We start from the raw sequence: 22,645 nt of genomic DNA on the forward strand, positions 1-22,645 counted from the left end.
CAAATGTTACTGTATATGTAGCGACTTGGGTATGAGTTTGTTTGTATCCGTCTCCATGTAGTTGCCTGATGTCTTGTCAGTGTCTTGTGAGGAAGCGGGTATTTAAGGTGTCCTAGCTGCCAAAACATGGTGAGCTCTCCGTAGCTGTTCGGAGTAGTGTTGGTTATCGAAAGCATTTCAAGGCTATCTTATCGATGGCATGCTGCCAAGCTCTGAGGTGGCAACTGACGACAGTAAGAATGAATAATTTGCAAGTATTGTTTCAAAATGTTCATGGTCTCCGCACAAAGGTGACTGCGTTTTTCGGTAATTTTGTAGCCCCCTTTTTCCCCGTAATCGCCATCAACGAAACCCTGCTGAATGCTGAAATTCTGTCCTATTATTACTTTCCTTCGATTTTTCAAGTTCACGCTACCAGGACATAAGAAGCAAAAAACAAAAAGGAGGTGGGGTACCGATTGGCACGCAACGATGTGACCTTCAAACCGAAGATGAATTCTGTGTGGCTCGAACTCTGTCTCAACTTGAAAAACTTCTAGTGGGTGTCTTCTAAGTTCCACCCGAAGCAGCCCCTTTAGCATTTAATCAGGCCCTGTCCTGCATTTAACAGGTGCTCAGTTAAAACTGCGACAATAAGGTGTCCTCCTTTGTGACTTTAACGTTCGTGGTATTCAGTATAATGTGCAAACGTGTTATCACTATAACCACTACATCGCACGGAAAGCTAATATGTTACTTGGCTTTGCATCTCTCACATCTATGGGATAAGTCAGTGTTGCAGAAAACTGCTATGCGAACGTTCCAGACCTCTGTTCTCGAATTTTAACACCGCCAGAGTGTTACACTCTGATATTTGAATTGTGCGTACTGAAAAATTTCGCCCTCCCCTTACTGTTTCCTGTTTCGTGCCAACCCAGTTCCGCTTTAACTCAGCTTCAAGCAGTTCGCAACCTCATTACGCCTTCGCTCGAGGAGACTGCGTTTGGCTTATTGATACTTCTCTGCTGCTCTTTAGACATCTGTCGTTGACCTCGACGACGTTAGCGAATAAGTTAACCTCTTTACTGAAATTACCATGACAGGTATGCAGAAATGCAGTCCACAACATAAGCCTAAACATTCCAAATATCCTTCTTCGTTTCTTCCGACATGCTTTGAAACTCAAAGAGAAAACTCCGAAAATCATAAAGCGATCTAGTGTGAACCAATTTGCGGTGAAATTCAAGTATCTCCGTTCACTATGGAAGGTAGCATATAGACGAGACCACGATCATTATCTAGCTTCAGCTGAGTTGAAGATCACTCATCAACCTCGGGTCTTCTGGAAATACGTCTATTCCCGAACAAACACTGCCAGAGTCCATCCGGCTGTTCCATCCGGGGTTTCCGAGGTGGCTGACTGCTTCTCTCGCTAGTTTTCATCTGTGAACTCTGCTTGGCGTTCGGCCTGCAGTATTTTGTAAATAAATAAATAAATAAATAAATAAATGAATGAACTTGATGTTGGAGAAAACGAGATATTTTTATTTATTTTTATTTAATTATTTATTTAATACTGCAGAGTCGCTCGACTCCAAGCAGGCATGAGCACGGGCATGAGCACAGATACAAATGAAAAAAAAAACAATATATGCACGAACTTCATACAAGAGGCAAACGATGATGCGAAAAATGAAACCAAAAAGACAAGGTTTCACGTAGAAAAGGCTCTCAAATTATCAACAAACGTTTCTACATTTGGGCTGTTCACTACACACTTCGGCAATTCATTCCACTCTGCAATTGATTTGAAAAAAAAAAATGAGTGTTTAAATATAAATTTCAGTGTGGGCTAAGCGATGAGTGCAAAGTTCCTCTGGGCGTATGAACTCCAGCTCGATGCTACTGAACGTGGGCATCGTTGAGGCCAACAGTAAGCGGCTGGAGCCCTCGCTTTCCCTTGGACCTGAAGGAATTCCTACTGTCGCACTGGAAGCGTATGAAAATATTTATTTATTTATTATTTATTTATACATAGTGCGGTCTCTGTTCAAGTCCTTAGCAGGTTGGGTACATATACAATAATGCACATACCTAAAAGCAAAACAACATCAATAAATTATTTAGGTGCTCTTCACGTGATCTTAATGCGTGTCTGCGTCGTTAGTGAGGTTATCCCAGTCAACTTTAGTTCGCGCTAACTAAGAGTACTTAAAGGAAATAGCTCTTGAAGCTGTTTGCATTATTTTCACACCATGCCATTACATTGAAAACTCCTTATTTAATATATGTTGGTCCTCAGCACTGTTAATAGTGTTGTGGATCACAGAGTCATCTGCATACAATTTAACATAAGCAGGAATATTATCAACAACCTCGTTTAGGAAGAGCAAGAATAGTAGAGGGTCCAGTATGGACCCCTGGGGAACACCGGAACCAAAAGATGTGTTATTTAGTGAAACGAATTGACGTCGGTTTTTAAGAAACTACAGGTCCAAGCCAATAGTTAAGTATTATATATTATATATCATAATCTGTGAAGTAGCTTATAGTGTGAATCTTTATCGAAAGCATTCGAAAGTTTTAAGAAAATTGCGTCTGTCTCCTTTCCTTCAATTAATGGTTTTTAGAAGTCATGTATAGTTTCAGCAAACTGAGTCTGTCTGGTCCCGCGCAGTACATTCACTTCTGCTCTTACCGCCACAATTTATAACTGTCTGCACTCATGCACGTGTCTTTCTCGTGTTCCTGCATTCAAGACAGGCGCAAAGACTGACATTTTTAGCCACAAGCCAATCTCTATCCATTTTTCCGCCTCGAAATCATATAGGAAAGGCTTCATAAGGATGTGTCTTGGCCAACTTACAATGCCCGACCCCTCTTGCCCGACCCCTCTTGCCCGACCCCTCTTGCCCGACCCCTCAATCAATATTAACAGGGTTTGGCTTCATTTTAAGACTATGGTTTCACACTGCATAACTAATCATGTTCCACTAAAAACCAAGCGTCCACAAAGAAACAGTCCATGGGTAACAAGGGATGTCTTCCACGCCAAACGTCATGTGAAAAGGTTGCGTATTTCTATCAAAAATCATGGTTCATGTCCTTCTAAAACTACAAAACTAGCGTGCGCAATCACAAAGTTCAGAGAGATAGGCAAACAGGCCAAGAAACACTATTTTAATGTAACACTGCCTAACTTTCTGACAAACAACCCGCATAGATTTTGGAACCATTTCCGCCCAACTAAAAACCCGTTATCCGACTTGTCTCCTGAGGATAGAGCTAACAATGCTAATGCGTCCAACACGTTTTTTCACTCAAGTTTCACAAAAGCTGACGGTAATCTCCCGGACTTTTACGGCAATCAGACATCGCGCATTGACCCTTTAATAATATCAGATGCGGGCATTTTTAATCTATTACTCACGCTTGACCCTAAAAAATCACCCGGACCAGACAATATCCCAAACGATTTCTTGAAACGATACGCAGAATGGTGCAGCAGATACTTGGGTCTGATATTTCGTAAATCTCTCTCGTCATCAACTCTACCCGACGACTGGAAGAAGGCAAAGATTATACCAATACACAAAACAGGAGACACCACATTACCTTCGAAATATAGACCAATATCTCTCACCAGCACGGCTTGCAAGTTGCTTGAGCATGTCATCCTTAAACACCTAACAAACTTCCTTGATACTCACAATCTGTTATCATCAAACCAACATGGATTCCGGCATGGGTTATCAACCGTCACACAGCTTACAGAGGTTGTACATGACCTTGCATTCGCCATCAATAACTGTAGCCAGACTGACATTATATTATTGGACTTTTCTAAAGCATTCGGTTTGGTTTATTTGGTTTATGGGGTTTAACGTCCCAAAGCGACTGAGGCTATGAGAGACGCCGTAGTGAAGGGCTCCGGAAATTTCGACCACCTGGGGTTCTTTAACGTGCACTGACATCGCACAGTACACGGGCCTCTAGAATTTCTCCTCCAAAGAAATTCCAGCCGCCGCGGCCGGGATCGAACCCGCGTCTTTCGGGTCAGCAGCCGAGCACCATAGCCACTGAGCCACCGCGGCGGCTCTCTTAAGCATTCGATCGCGTCTGTCATAACAAATTAATAGCAAAGTTACGGGGTGCCATCGGGGATGGGGAAATTTTAGATTGGATTTCAGATTACTTATCAAACCGGACACAATTCGTACTGTTTCAGAACATGGAATCTGCGACAGTACCCGTCATATCAGGTGTACCTCAAGGATCCGTGTTGGGGCCACTGTTATTTTTAATTTTCATCAACGACATAACCAACAATATCGATTCTAACATCAAACTCTTCGCCGATGACTGCATTATCTATAAAACAATTAACAGCTACGAAGACCACATTTCACTCAGCGATTCATTGAACAAAATAACCGAATGGTGCAAAACATGGCAAATGACGGTAAACACGACTAAATCTGTTTGCATGACGGTAACAAGAAAAAGGCAGCCTTATGATTTTCCGTACTTTGTTAATGGCAGAATACTGACGAAAGTTCACCAGCATAAGTACTTAGGTATCACACTAACTTCTGACCTCAGATGGGACGCGCACATTGCTAGCATAACCTCGAAAGCATTACGCAAACTATTTTTTCTTCGAAGATGTCTGCGCCTTGCACCCACATCGACAAAGCTTCTCGCATATACTACTTTCGTTCGACCAGTTTTAGAATACGCTAACACAGTTTGGTTCCCCCATTCAGTGACTAATGTAACAAAACTAGAAAAAGTACAGCGTAAAGCATTGCGGTTTATACACAACAAATATAAGCGCACAGATTCACCAACTAACCTCGCGGCTATTTCGGGTTTAGCGACGCTATCATCAAGAGCGCAACAAGCACGACTAAAATTTTTATTTCACCTGATGCACAACTACTACAAGATAGACGTATCAAAATACATATCTTTCTAGCAATCACGCCCGTCGAGGCATAAACACGCACGCGCGATAACAGAATACTCATGCCATAACGACACGTTCATGTATTCGTACTTTCCCCTCGTGATCAGAGAATGGAATCGCCTTGATCCCTCAATCATAACTGCAACCACATTATCTCAGTTCACGTCACGGATAGAATCCTTATCAATTAACGAATAAAGCAGTTTCACTGACATACTCAACCGTCTTTCATCACTTCATTAGATTGTTAATTAATCGTGAAGAAAGTCTCTTATTTTTTCCGCTGCTGTGTTCCCATGTGCTCTAATTGAATTCCTTATGGCAATGCTCCATCCGACTCCTAGACTTGTATTTTTCTTTTTCCTTGCTAATGTTTACCTTTTCTTTTATTTTGCTTGTTCCTTTCTGTTCACCTGTGTTTGATTTGTATTCACTTTTTTTTAAATTCCAGAGTGCACTGCTCAAATTTTATCATGTTTGTCATTTTTGTTCGCCCACCTGCTATGGTCCCTGCTGGGACTGGCAGTATTGTAAATAAATAAATAAATAAATGTCCTCACTCCAAATCAAGAACGCTTTATTCGTTTCCGCTCGACTGCAAACATGCTCCTATGCTTCATGACGCATGCTTCCCCTGCCATCCTGAGTAGGAGACACTTTGATACTGCTTATAGTGACATCAGTAACGCCTTCCAGTAACGCCTTCAAACTCACCTTATAGCTTGATCTTGACATTCGAAATTTGACTTCAAACTGATCTTGAACTTTGACATTCAGTTTTGACCTTACAAGTTTTGTGCAGAGGCAGTAAGAAAACTACGTGGTAATCAGGCTGCGTCCGGTGATTCAATCACAGTTGTGACGTCAGGTAGGAGGTATATATAACCACAGCTGTGTGCTTGACTTATAGCCTCTATGCAGGAAGGAGAGAGCGCTTAAGAATCCTTCTACATGTGCAACCATCCACGTTCCGTTGGTCAGGCAGTGGCAACGGCGTCAAGATCTTAGTATTTGGCGTGGGCCTGACCATCGATCAGTCTTTGTCTCGGTCAAGCCAATGAATGAAGAAGCATAAGCGGCTGTGAAGATGGGGGGGGGGGGAATTAAGAAACAATAAAAGATGTAAAATAAGATAGACCATGTTTAGTCATGCTTATGTAGCTTTCGCTGGGTGAAACTCGGCTTGTCTGAGTCGAACCGCTGCATTTTTTGTATCGCCTTGACTCTTGGATTATTGGTCCTGATTATTGTTTTATGTGTGAAAATGATTCTTCATTTTTTGTGTGTGCAAAAAGTGTACCAACACGAAGAACGTAGGGCTGTTCCTTTGCACGGAAAATATTGATTGATTGATTGATTATTACAATTATGGTATCATAATGATAATAATAGTAATATATCATTACCATTATTGTCATATTATGACAGGGTTATTGGCAAATGATGGCAGTGAAATAATTGCAGCGTTTATACAGGGTGAGTAAAATATTGGCTGCCTTATCGCTGCCAATCGCTAGTGGTGTTTTTTGCTGGCGAGAAAAAGCATGAGTTTTTGAATATGTGCTCACAACTTTCATTTGCAACCTGAACCCCAGGTGGTCGAAATTTCCGAAGCCCTCCACTACGGCGTCTCTCATAGGCTTAGTCGCTTTGGGACGTTAAACCCCATAAACCCACCCAAACCTGTTTTAACCTTGCCGACTGCTTAGAGGGTGTAGGAATCAGAAAACTCCTCTATTTGCGTGAGAATGCGAAAACAATGCGCGCTTCCCAGACGCTTCTCATTAGGAGGATTGCCAGAGCATAGTAAAACGGCTGCTACCAACGCCTACTCGGCTCCGCAAGAAACGTCCGTCTGCCCTCGCCCGTCCCTTCGCACTCTTTCATCATAGCTGTGCGTACAACAGGAAGGTTATGCAGGAAGCCGAGGCCGCAATACTTGCTTTCAAGGTCACTGGGCGGGTGTTATCTGTCGCTGATCGGAAAACTGAGAATGTATTCTCACCGTCCACGCTTACGCAGTCTTAAATACGCTTCCGAAAAGTCCCTCGCCAGGACGCATGCGTCAAGTGAAATAGGCTTTCCCAGTAAATCGTCCCACTCTCTCCGCTCACAGAATGGAGACGAAGGACGCGTCGGCACTTGAGCGGATAGGCGCTATATAAACGGAACAGCGGACCTCCAGTGAACACAGACCTCTCTGTGCATCCAGTGCGTTCAGCAGCAACCGGTAAGCACGGGTCTTGTAACCCCTGGAAAGTTATTTCTATAAGCCCTTTTATATGTCGCTGGTTTTTTGCGCGGAGGAGATTCATCTATGAAAATAGTTATGTCTTATGCTGGCGCTGCATCAGGTAGGCAATGGTTGTCTGTGTTCACGAATTTAGCAAGCAGTACGAGAAACCGTACCTTGAGAGTTCGTGCCGCGGTTTCGCCACAGAGAGTCGGATAAAATACCAACGTTATACTAGGAACCAAATTCTCGAGGACGCATAAGAAGCGATCTAGGCGAGCATTATGGCCTAATTTCTTACTACAATCGAAACTACATTAGTCTAACTTTTTGCTCAACAACTATGGCTGGGGGCTACCGCCTAATTGAGATCCTATCGCCTTTATCGTGCACTAATTGCGCGCTAATACCCTCTACATCTCTGTCGTCCGTGTCTTTTTTGCGCTTTTTTCAAAAATCTTGGAGGCTTTCGCTTCCCACTGTATGTAGCACAGGACAAAATAGATCAAAAACGCTGCATTGGCCTGAGACATGACATAAGAATTTGCAGATGACTTCGTTTAAAGCTAAGCCAAATATGTCATGTTGGCTGGAGCTGAAGTCATAAAAAAAGTACGTGTTCCAGTAGCGTGTTTTTATACACGATACCTATATACTACAGTGTCATGCTAAAGACAATGCGAAATAATTTTGGCTGGGTTCGTATCATCTATAAATTTCCATTTACTGCAATCATCATATCCCTATATCGTATGGCAGCGTTTCTTTTTAAAATTTCGCTTTAAAAAATTCTGTGATTTCATAAGCACGCTTTAAATGAGGAACTAAGTGTATTCAGGAGTCTATGACAACGCTTCGGTAGCCCGCTAAAAAAATTGCCCATGAAAATAATACCTCTTTGAACACAAGAGCTTGCACTAAAAATAAAACAATTGGAGAGTGAAGCAACCGCCAGCAGAAGTCACGAGCAAACGACACAGGGGTCATTGACACGACTATCTGTGTTGCATGGGTTTTTAAGCTTCCGCATGCCTGACTGCCTTGGACATTCCAACTTAGTGGCTTATGTGTGCCCCTTGCAATGAACACCACGAAGCTCATATGGAATCTATTCATTTGTGATGAAGGGCAAAATAAAGGGATGCGTTGAGATAGCGGGTGAAGACGTTCATAATCTAAAGGCTTCTCCTTGTGCGAGCGTTGGAAAACCTCACTTGCGCTATACATCCTGCTCTCACACCAGCTAGTTTTGAACGCCTCAGGAAAAAAAAATGTGCGCATCAAAGTTTTCAGTTCCATGGTAGTGTTTAATATTCAGCGCTGTGAAACACGTGGTGGCAGCCACGGAAACAAAAAGCATTTGTCCAGAATATGTGAGCTTGATATGACACACTCGTAGTTTTCGGTTCACATGAATTCGTGACTCATTGGGACTCTCAACTGATGTGCAACGTGCCGTCAGCAAGAAATTAAGCACTGACAAGACAACTGAGCCACAGACAGAAAAATAAGAAGCTCTGAGCTAGGGGAAGCTCAACAGTAGCGGATGTTATTTTAACTTCGAAGGCGAGAAGTCTCGTCTTCTGAAGTGTTAAACTTGCTTGTATTTGCTCTCCAGGAGCTAATACGTTGCTGTTCTTGTGTTGCCAGCTCGATTTTCTTGATCGCGTTAGATTCGTTGCTAACAGAGCATGTTTTTCTTTGCCCAGGAAATCCAGCCATGATTGCCGTCAGCAGCAAGTCCTTCCTGGTCGCCCTCTTGGTGCTGGCCGCCCTGTGCAGCCTGGCAACCGCCCAGTATGGCTTCGGCCGCGGATTCGGAGGCTACGGTCGCGGTTTCGGAGGATACGGCCGCGGATTCGGAGGTTACGGCCGTGGCTTCGGCGGATACGGACGTGGATTCGGCGGCTATGGTGGATTCGGCCGAGGATTCTATGGTTGAAGTTGAGCTTTTAGACCATCGCTCAAAGCCTGTCACAACTACGACTAATCTTCGAATGCGGCAACATCTTTGATTTTATGATTCTTCAAAATAAATATTTATTTCCGCTTAACCAACTAGTCTTGGTCTCCAGGGTCCTCAGAATTTGTTTTCCTACGTAAATTGGCAGTGATTTGTCGCTGCAAAACGAAAAGAGGCATAAAGACTCCGCCTGGCCAAATGATTTCACACATTTTACTACAAACTCACGAAGAGAGAAATATACCCACGAACCGGATATATCGAATTTTACGGGGACTGCCAAATCGCTCGACATCTCTATTACTCTACAAATAAAAATTATAATAGATAGGCTTACCCATAACGTATAATGAATAATGCATTGCACCCACGCTTTTCTTTTGCTTTTTGAAGTGACATGTTGCCCTGAGTCTAGCTTTCCACACAATGGTCCCTGGCCGCTCCCAGGCTTAACTTGCTTGGCGTCGAAGCCGCATAGGACGGTGCTTTGGAGCCGGCCACTCTAATAAGATCCCGAATCATGTTACCAGTAAACCACCAATTAAATATTCTTTATAAAATTAAGGTTCAGTTGGCTTTTGCAACATCTTGGGCAGAAAAGCAACCGTGGCACTCGATGCGCGGCCCTCCACTTGACTTTAGCTAGGTTGGCTTCACCACGAGAGAGCGTTGTGGGTGCAAAGTAAGAACAAGAGACCGAAAAGCTCCCTCGAGCACCCCCCATGTTCACCGTATGAAGCTGTTTCAGAGGTCTAGGACTTCTAGCAGGTGCCCATGGCTGCGCAGCGGACAGATCTTCGGCGAACGAAGTGTCCGAAGAGCGCTGCTACGAGAACTTACTTGCAGGGGCATGCAGCCGGTCTGCGGTATATCGAATGCTCCGCTAAACGGGACTTCTATAATCGCGAAGAATAGCGCCATTCGTTTCGCCAAGGGATGTCCTGACAGTTCCATATAAACAGCAGTTTGATGTATCCGGGTCCCATATATACATTGCCTACTGCCCCGGCGCCTACGACATGATTACCCAAGATTTGCCTGAAAAATGATGCCAACTCACGCGTAGTATCAAGGCATGATACTTCCTGATATTGCAGATGGAGTGAGGTGCAAAACAAGGATTTGTCCATGATGAAGTTTAGCGCCAAAAACGAGGACAAAGAAGGAGTGAAGACACAACACGAGCGCTTTTTTCGCAACTAAAACTTTAATGGAAGAACACATAACATATATACCCATCTCGTGAAGTAAATCAAAAAGAAGAAACAAACATGATATGGTCAAGATAAACCTTAGAGGGCGATACATCTGAAGAGTGCTGAGGGTGCAAAAGGTACATAAAGGGTGCAAAAACAGGAAACTTCATGGTCACGATCACAATCACGAAGGCGAAACCAAAATACCAAAAAAAAAAAAACAAAATACCAAAAAAAATACCAAAAAAAAAAAAGGGGGGGGGGAAAGGAAAAGATATTAATTCCACGTGTGATCCAGGTATGCCAGCTCTTTTTCTGTTAAAGAAATGGACGGTGCGCTTATGCATGAATTTCCCTGTCGCGAAATGTAAAAAGCCTCGGTAATTTCGCGCTGGAGGCGTTCTTTATGATGTGACAGAATTTCAGCCTGCGCATAAAGTGGATTGCATTTTTTCTTGCACACTGGGCCACATTCCGGCACACAATCCGGCTTGCACTCCTTACATTCTTGGCAATGGTCAACCAAATGCGAGGACTTCGACCCAGAGAGCGATTTCTCGTGTTCTTTTAGCCGCACGTTTACACAACGCCCTGTCTGACCTATGTAGGTCTTGCCACAGGAAACAGGGAGTTCATATACCACACCCGTTTTGCACGGGATGAATCCCGAAGGATGGCATGTCTTCTTCTTAATTTTATTTTGTCCTCTCTGGTTCCCTATTGTTCTGCTTACTAGGTAAAGATTTGTTTTCAGAATGTTACGCTTCGAGAAAATGCGAAACCTTGCTCAAACCGCAGTGAACGTGCATGAATACAACAAACGAGTGTGCGAACTTACCATGTTTGCACAGTGCAGTTTTATTAGAGGGAAATTCCTTTTGCGCAAAACAATATTTGTAGACGTCTATGGGAAGGAAAAAGAATTTAGTCATAAGAACATGAGGGTTGGCAAAACTAAATTGCCTGCGACGGCAATGGGCTCAGGGCTAATTTAAAAGAAATTACTTTCGGTATCGTTGTTTTGTTTATTTGCGACGATGAAATCGAAGAGCGCCAGATGTCAGGCAGCCGCCGCCTAACCGCCCTTGGAGTGATCGTCACTCGACCACTGAGCCCATTGGGGCTTGACTGCGAATTCTTAGAAATGTGTGGGTAAGCTCTGTCAGCAGTCGGCATTGCAAGAATTTGACGCCGTAACATGCAGCTTGCAAACGGGATGAACGTTTCGCGAAAGTTTTAGCGATAAAATCGCAACGGTATCGAGCGTACCGAAGCTGCGGATGGCGATGCATATTGCTGACGCAAACACGGTAAGGAAAGTGTAACGCTATGCGCGTCGCAGCGCAAAGCGTCACGAAAAAAGGAAGCTATTTTGTAGTGCAGCCACAGAGGTGATGCAAACAAGGTAAAGCTTCGATTAGCCTGCCGAGATTCTTCCGCGCTGTCTTTAATGGGGTTGCACGAGCGACGCAACACGAAAGCCACTAATAGTGCAAGTGCTACGAGTCGTCATTAGGAAAAGAAAGAAATGACTCCGCGAATCGTCCTGAAGCGCCTTTCATGAAAAAAATCCTGAACCGACGTAACGGCGCGGCCTCCTACGCGGCTTTAACGGTAACGGCCGGAACAGTTCTGCTTAAAACTTTTGGCACACTATGTGCGCAGTTGTATACAAAGCGAAATGGCAGCATTTTCGCAGAGATCGCTGCACGTTGCAATAATCTGTTTTTTTTTTTTCAGGTGAATTTCATATGTTCTTGACGCATCAAATGCATTTTTTTTTGTAATATAGCGAACGGAGTAAATAAAATTTAACAACACAGCGAGAAGAAATAAGATTCATGAGATAACCTTGTTGCTTTTGGTTTTAAAGCATGGCTTTGATGTACCGCTATTAGGGAGACATGGTTTTCGTCAGATCACTGCTTCCTAGATTGGAGCCTCAGTCTACTTTTCGAGATAAAGAAATGGGGTGTTAGCATTCTTAAGCCTGCGCGTCCACTAATCTGTATAGAACACTACCTGAATAACACGTTTTAAATGAGCACATTTACTATTTAGCTTAGCAGTATTATGGCGTACGTGTACATCGGAACCCTTTGGGATCGCTGAACGTGTTTTTTTCAGTTTACAGAACGCCTGATAGAATTAAGCGTTCATGCAGAATGGAAATCGTGCCTATGGGAGATTTTTATACAAATGCCTTTCCAAAAAACTCAGCTTTCTTGCACTTCCCAGCAGTGTTTGAATGCTATACATGTGAGTACAAACGCTTCACATTCAACCAAAAGCATTCCGGCTGAAACTGACATCACGATTGACCTCTGCGTTACAGAGAATTCCGTCCGTCATGATCATCATCATCATCAGCCTGACTACGCCCACTGAAGGCAAAGGCCTCTCCCATGTCTCTCCAATTAACCCTGTCCTTCGCCAGTTGCGGCCACCGCATTCCTGCAAATTTCTTAACCTTATCCGCCCACCTAACTTTCTGCCGTCCCCTGCTACGTTTGCCTTCTCTTCGAATCCACTCCGTTACCCTTAAGGACCAGCGGTTATCTTCCTTTCGCATTACATGCCCTGCCCAAGCCCACTTCTTCCTCTTGATTTCAACTAGGATGTCGTTAACCCGCGTTTGTTCTCTCCCCTCTGCCCGCTTCCGATCTCTTAACGTTACACCTATCATTTTTCTTTCCATAGCTCGCTGCGTTGTCCATACTGTTAGCTATAAGCATCATCTACCAATATTTTCAGTGCTCGCATGAAAGCTGCCACAAACCACGCCTTAGTTGTTACTGTTGTTAATTGCGAAAAATACACCTTGTCAATTCACTCCCATCAGTCATGTACAGTCTTTGTTAAAAGTAACTAGGCTGCATGGTTTGCTTCTAGCTTGTATAGTGGAGCCCTTGTGGCTTTCCTAAAGCTCGAAAGGTGTTGGAAGGTAAGAAGATCCCCACTCCTTACCTTTAACGACCATTTCAGCTTCAGGGAAGCTGTAAGGGCTCCACTGTACGAGCTAGAAGCAAACCATGCAGCCTGGTTACTTTTGACAAAGACTGTACAGTATGACCTCGATAGAGGCAGTAAACTAGATTAAATCGTTGGGCGTACTGTTTACAAGCTCATAATCCTAAACGGACTACGTTAATCACATCGAAGCAAATATTGCCTCCCTTACTGGTGCATTATCGCAACTAAAGGTTAGTGCCCCTCCCTTTGAAATGGTAATTTATAACTTATTAATCACAGCACAACTTTGGTGTGACGAAATCATCTGAGGTACGACAAGGCGAATAAACAAAACGAAAATGTATACGTTTCACAAAAGAGCTATGAGGTTGACTTTCAATAATTTGTTAGGGAAGTTCTTTTACCCTCTTTTTCACGTGGAATTGAGGGAACTGCCTTACCTTCACGAGCTTAGACTATTTCTATTATACAATAACACAATAACTGTATCGTGGTGACGGTAAAAGTCTCCAACACACGCACGCATATTTCATACATTCACCACATCGACAAGAAAGAAGGGTTGTTTTGAGACCCAGATCTAATCGTGTTAGGCAACAATTTATATAGACAATCGAAACGTTGCTAAACAAATTACAAACCGTGAACATTAATCCTGTATGCACTCCTCGTCTGCTAATCAACCACTTATGAAAATATCGCATCCCTGAAAACTGGACCGCCGCGGCCGGGATCAAACCTGCGTCTTTCGGGTCCGCAGCCAAGCGCCATAACCAAGCTATCGCGGCGGCTCAATATGCTATATACATTACATAATATTTATTATATACTATATTCACTTCTCTCCTTACGTTAATAATTAAAAACTGTCTGTGGTCATGCATGTTCCGTCAAACACGTGTTTTAAACGTGTTTTTGCTGTATTTAAGGCAGGCGCAACGACTGACGTTGGTAACTACAAGGCAGTTTCTCAATTTATAGCCTCAGGTATCTTTGAACTAAGGCCACTTAAGGCTGTGTCAGTCTTAGGTTCGAATATCCTCATTCCCCATTAACGCGGCGTTATTCTTGGCCACTCGACTACAAACAACCTCTTGTGTTGCATGACGCAAGCTTCGCCTGCCGCCCTGAGTAGGAGCCAGCTTGATGCTGTTTGCTGTGACATCAGTAACGCCTCGGATGCAGTGAACCAACCGTTCTTGACTGTGAAACTCCTTCTCTCTAATCCCATCGCTTCGGCCGAGGCGCTTATACATAGCTACATCCAAAACAGGTACTGCAATGCGAGCATTAAAGGTAAGGCATCTTTCATGTCCAAAAAGCCAGCGGTGTGCCTCAGGGTTCTGTTTTGGGCCCTTTCTTTTTTATAAATGGTGTTGCTACTAGGATACAGAATTCTTGGTTCTTGCAGTATGTTGAAGAGATACAATATTTAAGCAGGTGCCCACAATGGAGGACTGCAACGCTCACCAGGCAGTAATTTCATTATCCCATCGATGACACCTCTATAGCAATAAAATTTTCAAACCGGAGTTACCGGAAGTGGTCTCCTATAGCGGCAAATCTCAGCAACTCTTGTATCGCTTTGAGTCTGCAAGCGCAACTCTGCCCACGGTTGCAGAAATGCGTGATTTTTAAGCCCTTTTTATTCTTCTCTGATGTTTTCGCCCCGTATCTCGCAGATTACTCGGCGTGCTCTTCGGTACCTCGGTCCAGTTTGCTGCTTTTCCAGAGATTTCCGGCGTACTCAAGTAAAACTTGTTGCTGGGCGAGTTGGTGCATAGCTTCTGAAAAAAGTTAGCGCAACACAAAAAAACAAACACAAGAAAGAAGACAGGACGACGCGCTACTGACACCTGAATTTTTTATTGAAATACAAACAGAATATATACGATAATCATCACGCCCCTTATCAGCTGCTGTAAACGTCAGAAGTCGGTAAAAGATGATAAAACGATAAGAGAAACCCTTTGACACGAGGTGAGTTAAAAGCGTTTAGAGAGTTGGTGATTCTTTAAAAGCAAAAAGGAAAGCAACGAAAGATGTGACGCGGTGTATAAGGCCAAAATAACATGTTTGAATGGAATCTGAAAAGACGAAAGTGATATAAAAAAGCCAAAAAACAAAACACACCTTTTACCTTTTATCATATTAAAACTGAATTCAAGCATTTATTTATAGAACATTTATAGAACATTACAGAACATTTATTTATTTGTAGAAGAATTTATAGAACATTTATGTCACTAAAAAACAGCAAAGCCCTTGATATTGATAACTTCCAAATTAAGCCTATCAAGTATGTTATAGAATACCTAACACCAGTACTAACGTATATATTCAATCTTTCTCTTGAATCTGGGGAATTTCCAAATGCGATGAAAAAGTCCCGGGTGTCTGTTGTATACAAAGGAGGGGATAAAAACGTGCCAAAAAACTACCGCCCAATATTTATAATACCTACATTTGGAAAAGGATTTGAAAAGATATTATATGACCGCTTTACAAATTCTTTGAAAAGTTCCACCTAATTTCTAATGCACAGTTTGGCTTCAGAAAAGGACGCTCTACTGAATTAGCATTATTAAAACTTAAGGAATACATAGTGAAATATTTTGAAAAGAAACAAATAACTGTCAGCCTTTTCATCGACTTCAGTAAAGTTTTCGATTCTCTGGACCATGATATTCTAACTCGTAAGCTTTCAGCTTAAGGTATCAGGGGTAAGCCTCTATCCTTATTACAGTCCTACTTAGCAAACAGGCAGCAATGCGTATATCTTGCCAACCATCAATCGTCCTTTTTACCAGTCATCAGAGGTGTACCGCAGGGTAGTGTGCTGGGCCCTTTATTATTCAATGTGTATATCAACAGTATTGTAAACATTGATAAGACCTTAAAATTCATTATATATGCTGATGATTGCACAGTACTATTCTCTGGTGTAGATGTAACTAAAATAATGATCAAATGTAACCGATTGCTTGATACCCTTCAGAAGTGGTGTGGTGCTAATATACTCAAAATCAATTCTACAAAATCAAAAGTGATCGTATTTCGACCAAAAAATAAGGCTATCAGGTTTGAAGGTGTTATTACCTGAGCTGGTGAGAAAATTGAAATCGTTCATGAACACACCATACTTGAGGTAACATTTTCTTCTAAACTTACTTTGGATTCACACGTTCAAAAGTTAACTTCTCTCGTCAGTGACAGGCGCAATCTGCCGCTGCCGCACTTTTCTTCCTTGTAAAATAAAACTTCAGATATATAATGCGCTATTTGCCTCACGCATCAATTGCTGTTCCTTAGTATGGCTCACAACTACTAGAACAAACATAGAGAAAATTTCACTGCTCCAAAAGAAAGCCATTCGTCAGATTGCGAATCTTGATTACTTAGGTCATACTCGACAAGCTCTCCAGGCGCATAATGTTGTAAGGATTCAAAATATGTACGAATTGCGAATTCTGTTGTCATACTATTTCCCTTCCAGCTTCAGATCAATGGTAGAAGGTACCACACTGCTAAAAGAAAATAGCCATCCAGTAAACACACGCAACACAGACAAATGGCTAGTACCCTTTTTTCGAACAGACTACAGGCTGCAGACACTAGAATACAATCTTCCCACAATTCTCAACAAATACAAAGACACGAATAAATCTACCAAAGCTACACTACGTAATTATTTTGTAATGATGTAACCTGATGTTCTTTCTCTTAGCTGAAAATTTCTCTCCAATTTTCCTCAGTTTGTTTAACAAATTTCTCGTTTAAAGCGTTAATAAAATAAGATTTACTGTCATTTATTGAGTTGATTGTATGCATATTTCCTTGCAGTTAGTGTTACTTGCCGAATTAATATTTTTGGTGTCCTCTTAATATAACTATATGTTCACTGCATTTACTTGAATCCATGATACTCTTTTGTTTCATTGTTGTATCAACTATTTGCTTCTCGATGTATATAAATATTCTTTTAATGTGTGCTGTTATGCCTTGTAACGGCTGGCTGGGCCCTCGTCAAGCTGTTCATGCACAGCTTTTAGCCCAGTCAGCCGACCAGAACCTTCTGGGAAATAAATTGAAATTGAATTGAAATTGAAATTTAATACCAGCGACCACTGCAGAAGAAAGCCATACCCGTACAATCATTGCTTACTCATGCAAATCTTTCTAAAAACTCTTCTTCAGCCTTGTACAGAACGATCGACGCATCACTGACACAATGCAGGCCTCTTTTCTTAATCAAAAAAGCTTCCTTCAGTTCGAGAGCAACACGTTCGCGCCCTCTACCTACAACCACTGTTTCCTCAAGGATGGGTCTGCACGAACAATTACCGCAGCCCTTACAATGAAGCGGCAAATTAGAACCTGTTCCGGTCCCCATCGACCGTTCATGCTTTCTTAACATTTCATTTAAACGGCGCCCCGTCTGACCAATGTAGACCTTACCACATGTGAGGGGTATCTGATAAACTACACCCCTTAAGCAACCTACATACCTACAGGCATGTTTAGTCCCACAAGTTTCACCCGTTCTCGGCGTATTAATACCAGGACTCAAAGTGGACAGTTTACAGGGAGCCGAAAAAACTACAGGAACCTTGTACTTTGATGCTACCTTCTTCAAGTTATGGGCTACCCGGTGCGAGTAGGGTACAACTGCTGGGCTTAATGCGAAGTCCTGTAGCCTTTGCATGAAAACGAATTTCCAGCTACAGATAGTGAGGCTTCAAAATGCCGGCTTAGCTCAGTCAGTCCTGACAAGTGTAGCAGAGTGCCTTCTTAGGAGTATAAAAGGGAAAAACAGCAAGCAGACCAGTCGTGAAAATCAGAGAATAAGCCCCGTTCGTTCGTTCGTTCTTTCTTTTGCTTCTTTGTCTCTTCACTTCTTTCTTTTTTTACTCCTTCCTTCCCACTTTCTTTCTTTGTTTCGTTCGTTCTTTCTTTCTTTGTTTTAGTTTATTTTTTGCTCTGTTCACTTGTATGTTTGTATATTTAAGGTATTTTCATATTGCGCTGTCTTCGCCATATTAATGTTTTCGCTTTTTCGTTATCTTTCGGTTTGCGGCCACGCCTTTTCCTGAAGCAGAGGATTTCTTGACAGGTTTTTTTTCTGTCGCCTAGACTGTAGCATTACATGTCCTGATTATTGTTCTCTGTATGAAAAAGATGGTAGATTTTTTGTGTTGCGTAAGGTTTGCCAGCAAGAATTTTGGGGTTCTTTCTGGTTATCGAGAAATAAAGATTAATTTGTTATTGTTAATATTCAGGTATAATAATGTTAATGGCAATATAATAATACCATTATTAATATAATAATACAGGAATATGTTTACAAAGCATCATGATGAAGTAATCACAGCGTTTTTAACCAGAGAAGTAAAAGCTAAGCTGTTATGTTGCCACCAGTCGCCTGGAGCGCCTTTTGCCGTGTAAGAAAAAGTGTCAGTATATAAATTTTTGCGTTTAACTTTTATTTGCACCTTGTTTTAAGCTTGCCGACTGCTTAGAAGGTGTAGGAATCAGAAAGGTCCTCTTTCTGCGTGAGAATGCGAAAACAATGCACGCCTCCTAGACGTTTGTAATTAGGAGGACTGCCAAATAATAACAAAACGGGTGCTGCCAAAGTCTACTCGGCTCCGTAATAAACGTCCGTGTGCCCTCGCCCGTCCCTTCGCACTCTTTCATCGTAGTTGCGCGTTATGCAGGAAGCCGAGGTCGCAATGCTTGCTTTGAAGGTCACTGGGAGGACGTTATCTGTAGCTCATCGGAAAACTGGGAGTGTATTCTCTCCGTCCACGCTTACACAGTCTTAAATACGATTCCGAAAAGCCCCTCGCCAGGATGGATGCGTCAAGCGAAAGGGGCTTTCCCAGTAAATCGCCTCACTCTCTCCACTCGACGAATGGAAGCGAAGGACGCGCCGGCACGTGCGCGGACAGGCGCTATATAAACAGAACCGCGTGTCTCCACAGAACACAAGCCTCTGTGTGCATCCAGCGTGCGTCCAGCCGCAACCGGTGAGCACGCGGTCTTGTAGACCCTGTAAGCTTTATTGTGTAGGCTGCTTTGCATGTCGCTGTCTTCTCGCGCAGGGGAGTTCAGTGTGTGTGAAAATAGTTTTTTCTTCCGCTTGCGCGGCATCAGGTAGGCAATGGTCGTCTGTGTTAAAGAATTTACCAAGCAGTACTAGAAACAATCCTTTGATAGTTCTTGATCCGTATTTATTCACAGAGAGGGTCTGTAACACTAACGTGCTTCTGGAGACGAAATCTCCCGTACGCATAAAAAGCGATCAGAGCGAGTATGATCTCCTAATTTGGCGGCTACAAGTGACACTACGTTACTCCAACTTTGACAAACACAAGTAAGGATGGAGATCATTCCCTAATTGAAGCGCTATCGCCTTGATCGGGCCGTGATCCTGGAGGCTTTTGCCTTTGATTTCATTTGCTAGAATCGAATACCTGTCCAGAAAGGCTTCATAGACATGACAAACCGTTGTGCAGATCACTCTTTTTAAGGCGAAGCCAAATATTTGACGTCGGATGGGGCTCGAAAATGGGAAAAATATGAACGTGTTGTAGTGGCGCCTGTTTCCGTACTAAAGTGCCATTCTAGAGACGATGCAAAATAATGATCCCTGGCTCCATAACTTCCGCCAATTTCTAATTACGGAAAATGACTCTCAACACCAGTAAATGTTACCTCATGCAGTTCACAAACAAAAAAAAGAAGATATGGGGCAACTATAATCTAAATCAATCTGTTGTACAGACAAAGGACAGAGTAAAGTATCTCGGTATCACATTTACAGCGAAGTTGGATTAGACCGCACAAGTCGACGCGATAACTGCCAGAGCTTCCCACGTTCTCAACCTTTTTAAAAGAAACTTTAAACATACAACTCCACGCCTAAAAGAAACATTGTACGTTACGAATGTCAGGGCAATTCTCGAATATGGATGCGTATGTTGGGACCCGTTCACAAATATTTTAAAAGACAAGCTAGAACGAGTTCAGAAGAGCCAGCAAAGTTCGTAACTGGGAATTATAATTTTAAGGTTAGAAGCGTAGAACTTCGGGAAGTTCTTGGTTGGAAGCTATTATCCCACCAAAGAAAAGTTTTTAGAATAAAGTTTTTGTACGACATTTACAATAATAAAACAGGAATTAATAAATGCCTCTATTTAAGGCAACCTCACTACGTTTCGAGTAGAAGGGACCATACCATGAAAATTAGAGGGTATAACTGCCGGATTAATACATTCAAATATACATTTTTTCCCAACAGAATAAGTGACTGAAACCTGCTGCCTAAAGAAGTGTTTGAGAGCGAGAATTTCCAGGCCGCAGTTGACCATGCAATAATCTGATTATGCTGTTATCAGTGTTGGTTGGGCACCTCGGGTGCAATCAGAATGCTTTTATCTTTTCGGAAGTTCTTAACATTTTTTTGTAACTTTTCTTTCTGTTTTGTTCTCTTGTTCTGCATTGAATTTTACTGTTAAAGTACTTACCCCCCCCCCCCCCCCCCCCCCTACAATAATGCCTCTCAAGGCGCTGTAGGTACCTTGAATAAAAAAAAAGATCCTCATAGGTCTCTATTTTATGAATGCGTTTCGTTATAAATTTCTCCGAAAAACATTCTAAGGTTTCTTGAAGTAGGCTTAAAGAGAGGAATTATGTACGGGAGTCTGTGGAATAGCTTCGTTAGCCGATAATAATGGCTCATAAAAATTAGAGCTCTATATACAAGGCCTTACACTGAACCGAAAATAACCGAAATAACCGAAAATAGCCTGCAGGAGTGATTTTCACGACCAAACGTCAAAAGGGGTCATTTGTACGAATATCGATGTTGTGTGAGTTATTAAATGCACCCCATGCCCAACTGCCCTGTACATCCCCACATAGCGGCTTATGTGCGCCCCAGTAGCGAACACCACGGTGCACATATCGGATATTTTCATATGTCATCAAGGGTAAACTAAAGGGATGCGAGGAGATAGCGGGTGAAGATGTCCATACTGTTGTGCCCACTCCTAGTGCAGGCGCTAGAAAATCTCACTTGTAAGTCATGCCCTGCGCTTACACCAACTAGTTTTGACCGCAACAAGAAAAAATTTCGTTTATACTAAAAGTTAGAAACCCCTGCTTTAATTTTTGTCATTAAGCGCAATGCAACACATGGCCCCAGCCGCGAAATCATGGAGCGCTTTCGTGAAGATATGGGCTTTGTAGGGGCACTCTCCTGCTTCTCAGTTCATGCGAATTTTCGACTCATTGGGACTCTCACTTCATGTGCAACGCACGTGTTCTTATCTGCCCAGGAAATCCAGTCATGATTGCCGTCAGCAGCAAGTCCTTCCTGGTCGCCCTCGTGTTGTTGGCCGCCGTGTGCAGCCTGGCAACCGCCCAGTATGGCTTCGGCCGCGGATTCGGAGGCTACGGTCGCGGATTCGGTGGATACGGCCGCGGATTCGGAGGCTACGGCCGTGGATTCGGCGGATACGGACGTGGATTCGGGGGCTATGGTGGATATGGCCGAGGATTCTACGGTTGAACTTGAGCTTTTGGAACGTCACTCAAAGCCTGTCACTACCCCGACGAATCTTCTAACGCGGCGACATCTCTCATTTTGTGATTTTTCAAAATAAATATTTATTATCGCTGAATCTGTTTGTCTTGTGGTTCAGGTTTCCTGGAATATGTTTCACGCTTGTAAATTTTCAGTGCTCTTTAGTTGCAAAACGAAACAGGGCATAAGCACTCCGCTTGGCGAAAGGATTTCACCCATCTTACCTCAAGCTTAGGAGGGAGAAATATATACTTGAACACGTATATATCGAGTTCTATGGGGATCGTAAAATAGTCGGATATATCGATGTCTCGATCGATAAAAAACGATCATAGGCAGAGCTATCTGTGACGTAAGAGCAGTAAATGATTTCATCCAATCCAGTGTCGTGCTTATTGCGGTGGCCTGTCGCCCAGAGGCGTCCTAGCAGCGCATCGGTTATTGGGCGTTCCTAGGCGTAAACTGGTTGGCATCGCAGCTTTATTGGACTTTGGAGCTGACCACTCTATTAAAACTCTTAATCTTGTTACCAGTAATCCATCAGTTAATTGTTCTTATTTAAGTGAAGGTTCACTTCACTTTCGCAATGTCTCCGGCAATGGAGCGACCATTGCAGGCCAGGCACAAGACAGTGATGTGGATGCAAAGGAATACAAGGGAACGAAAACACCCTCAAGCACACCCGACGTTCACCTTTTAAAGCTGTTTTACAGGTGGAGCACATCTAGTGGGTCCCCATGGC

The 22,645-nt window shown here is 42.8% G+C and overlaps 2 protein-coding genes across 3 annotated transcripts; both read left to right on the forward strand.

Moving 5' to 3' along the window:
- The first annotated feature begins 7,114 nt into the window (after positions 1–7,114).
- LOC149367952 (uncharacterized) lies at positions 7,115–9,235 on the forward strand. Its single transcript, XM_089568260.1, has 2 exons — positions 7,115–7,178; positions 8,891–9,235. The coding sequence occupies exon 2, from the start codon at positions 8,902–8,904 to the stop codon at positions 9,121–9,123; it is 222 nt and encodes a 73-aa protein (XP_089424386.1). The 5' UTR covers positions 7,115–7,178; positions 8,891–8,901; the 3' UTR covers positions 9,124–9,235.
- Positions 9,236–19,233: 9,998 nt separating this feature from the next.
- Positions 19,234–22,000, forward strand: LOC149367953 (uncharacterized). 2 transcript variants are annotated; one of them, XM_089568266.1, is made up of 2 exons: positions 19,234–19,342; positions 21,656–22,000. In XM_089568266.1, exon 2 carries the CDS (start codon positions 21,667–21,669, stop codon positions 21,886–21,888), a length of 222 nt encoding a protein of 73 aa, XP_089424392.1. In that variant the 5' UTR covers positions 19,234–19,342; positions 21,656–21,666; the 3' UTR covers positions 21,889–22,000. The 2 variants fall into 2 exon arrangements, with proteins under 2 accessions (XP_089424392.1, XP_089424398.1); XM_089568272.1 differs by having other exon boundaries at positions 19,312–19,367.
- The last annotated feature ends 645 nt before the right edge of the window (positions 22,001–22,645 follow it).

Source organism: Amblyomma mixtum, chromosome 1, assembly GCF_055824585.1.
Source record: "Amblyomma mixtum isolate Tamu chromosome 1, ASM5582458v1, whole genome shotgun sequence".
Taxonomy (NCBI): domain Eukaryota; kingdom Metazoa; phylum Arthropoda; class Arachnida; order Ixodida; family Ixodidae; genus Amblyomma; species Amblyomma mixtum.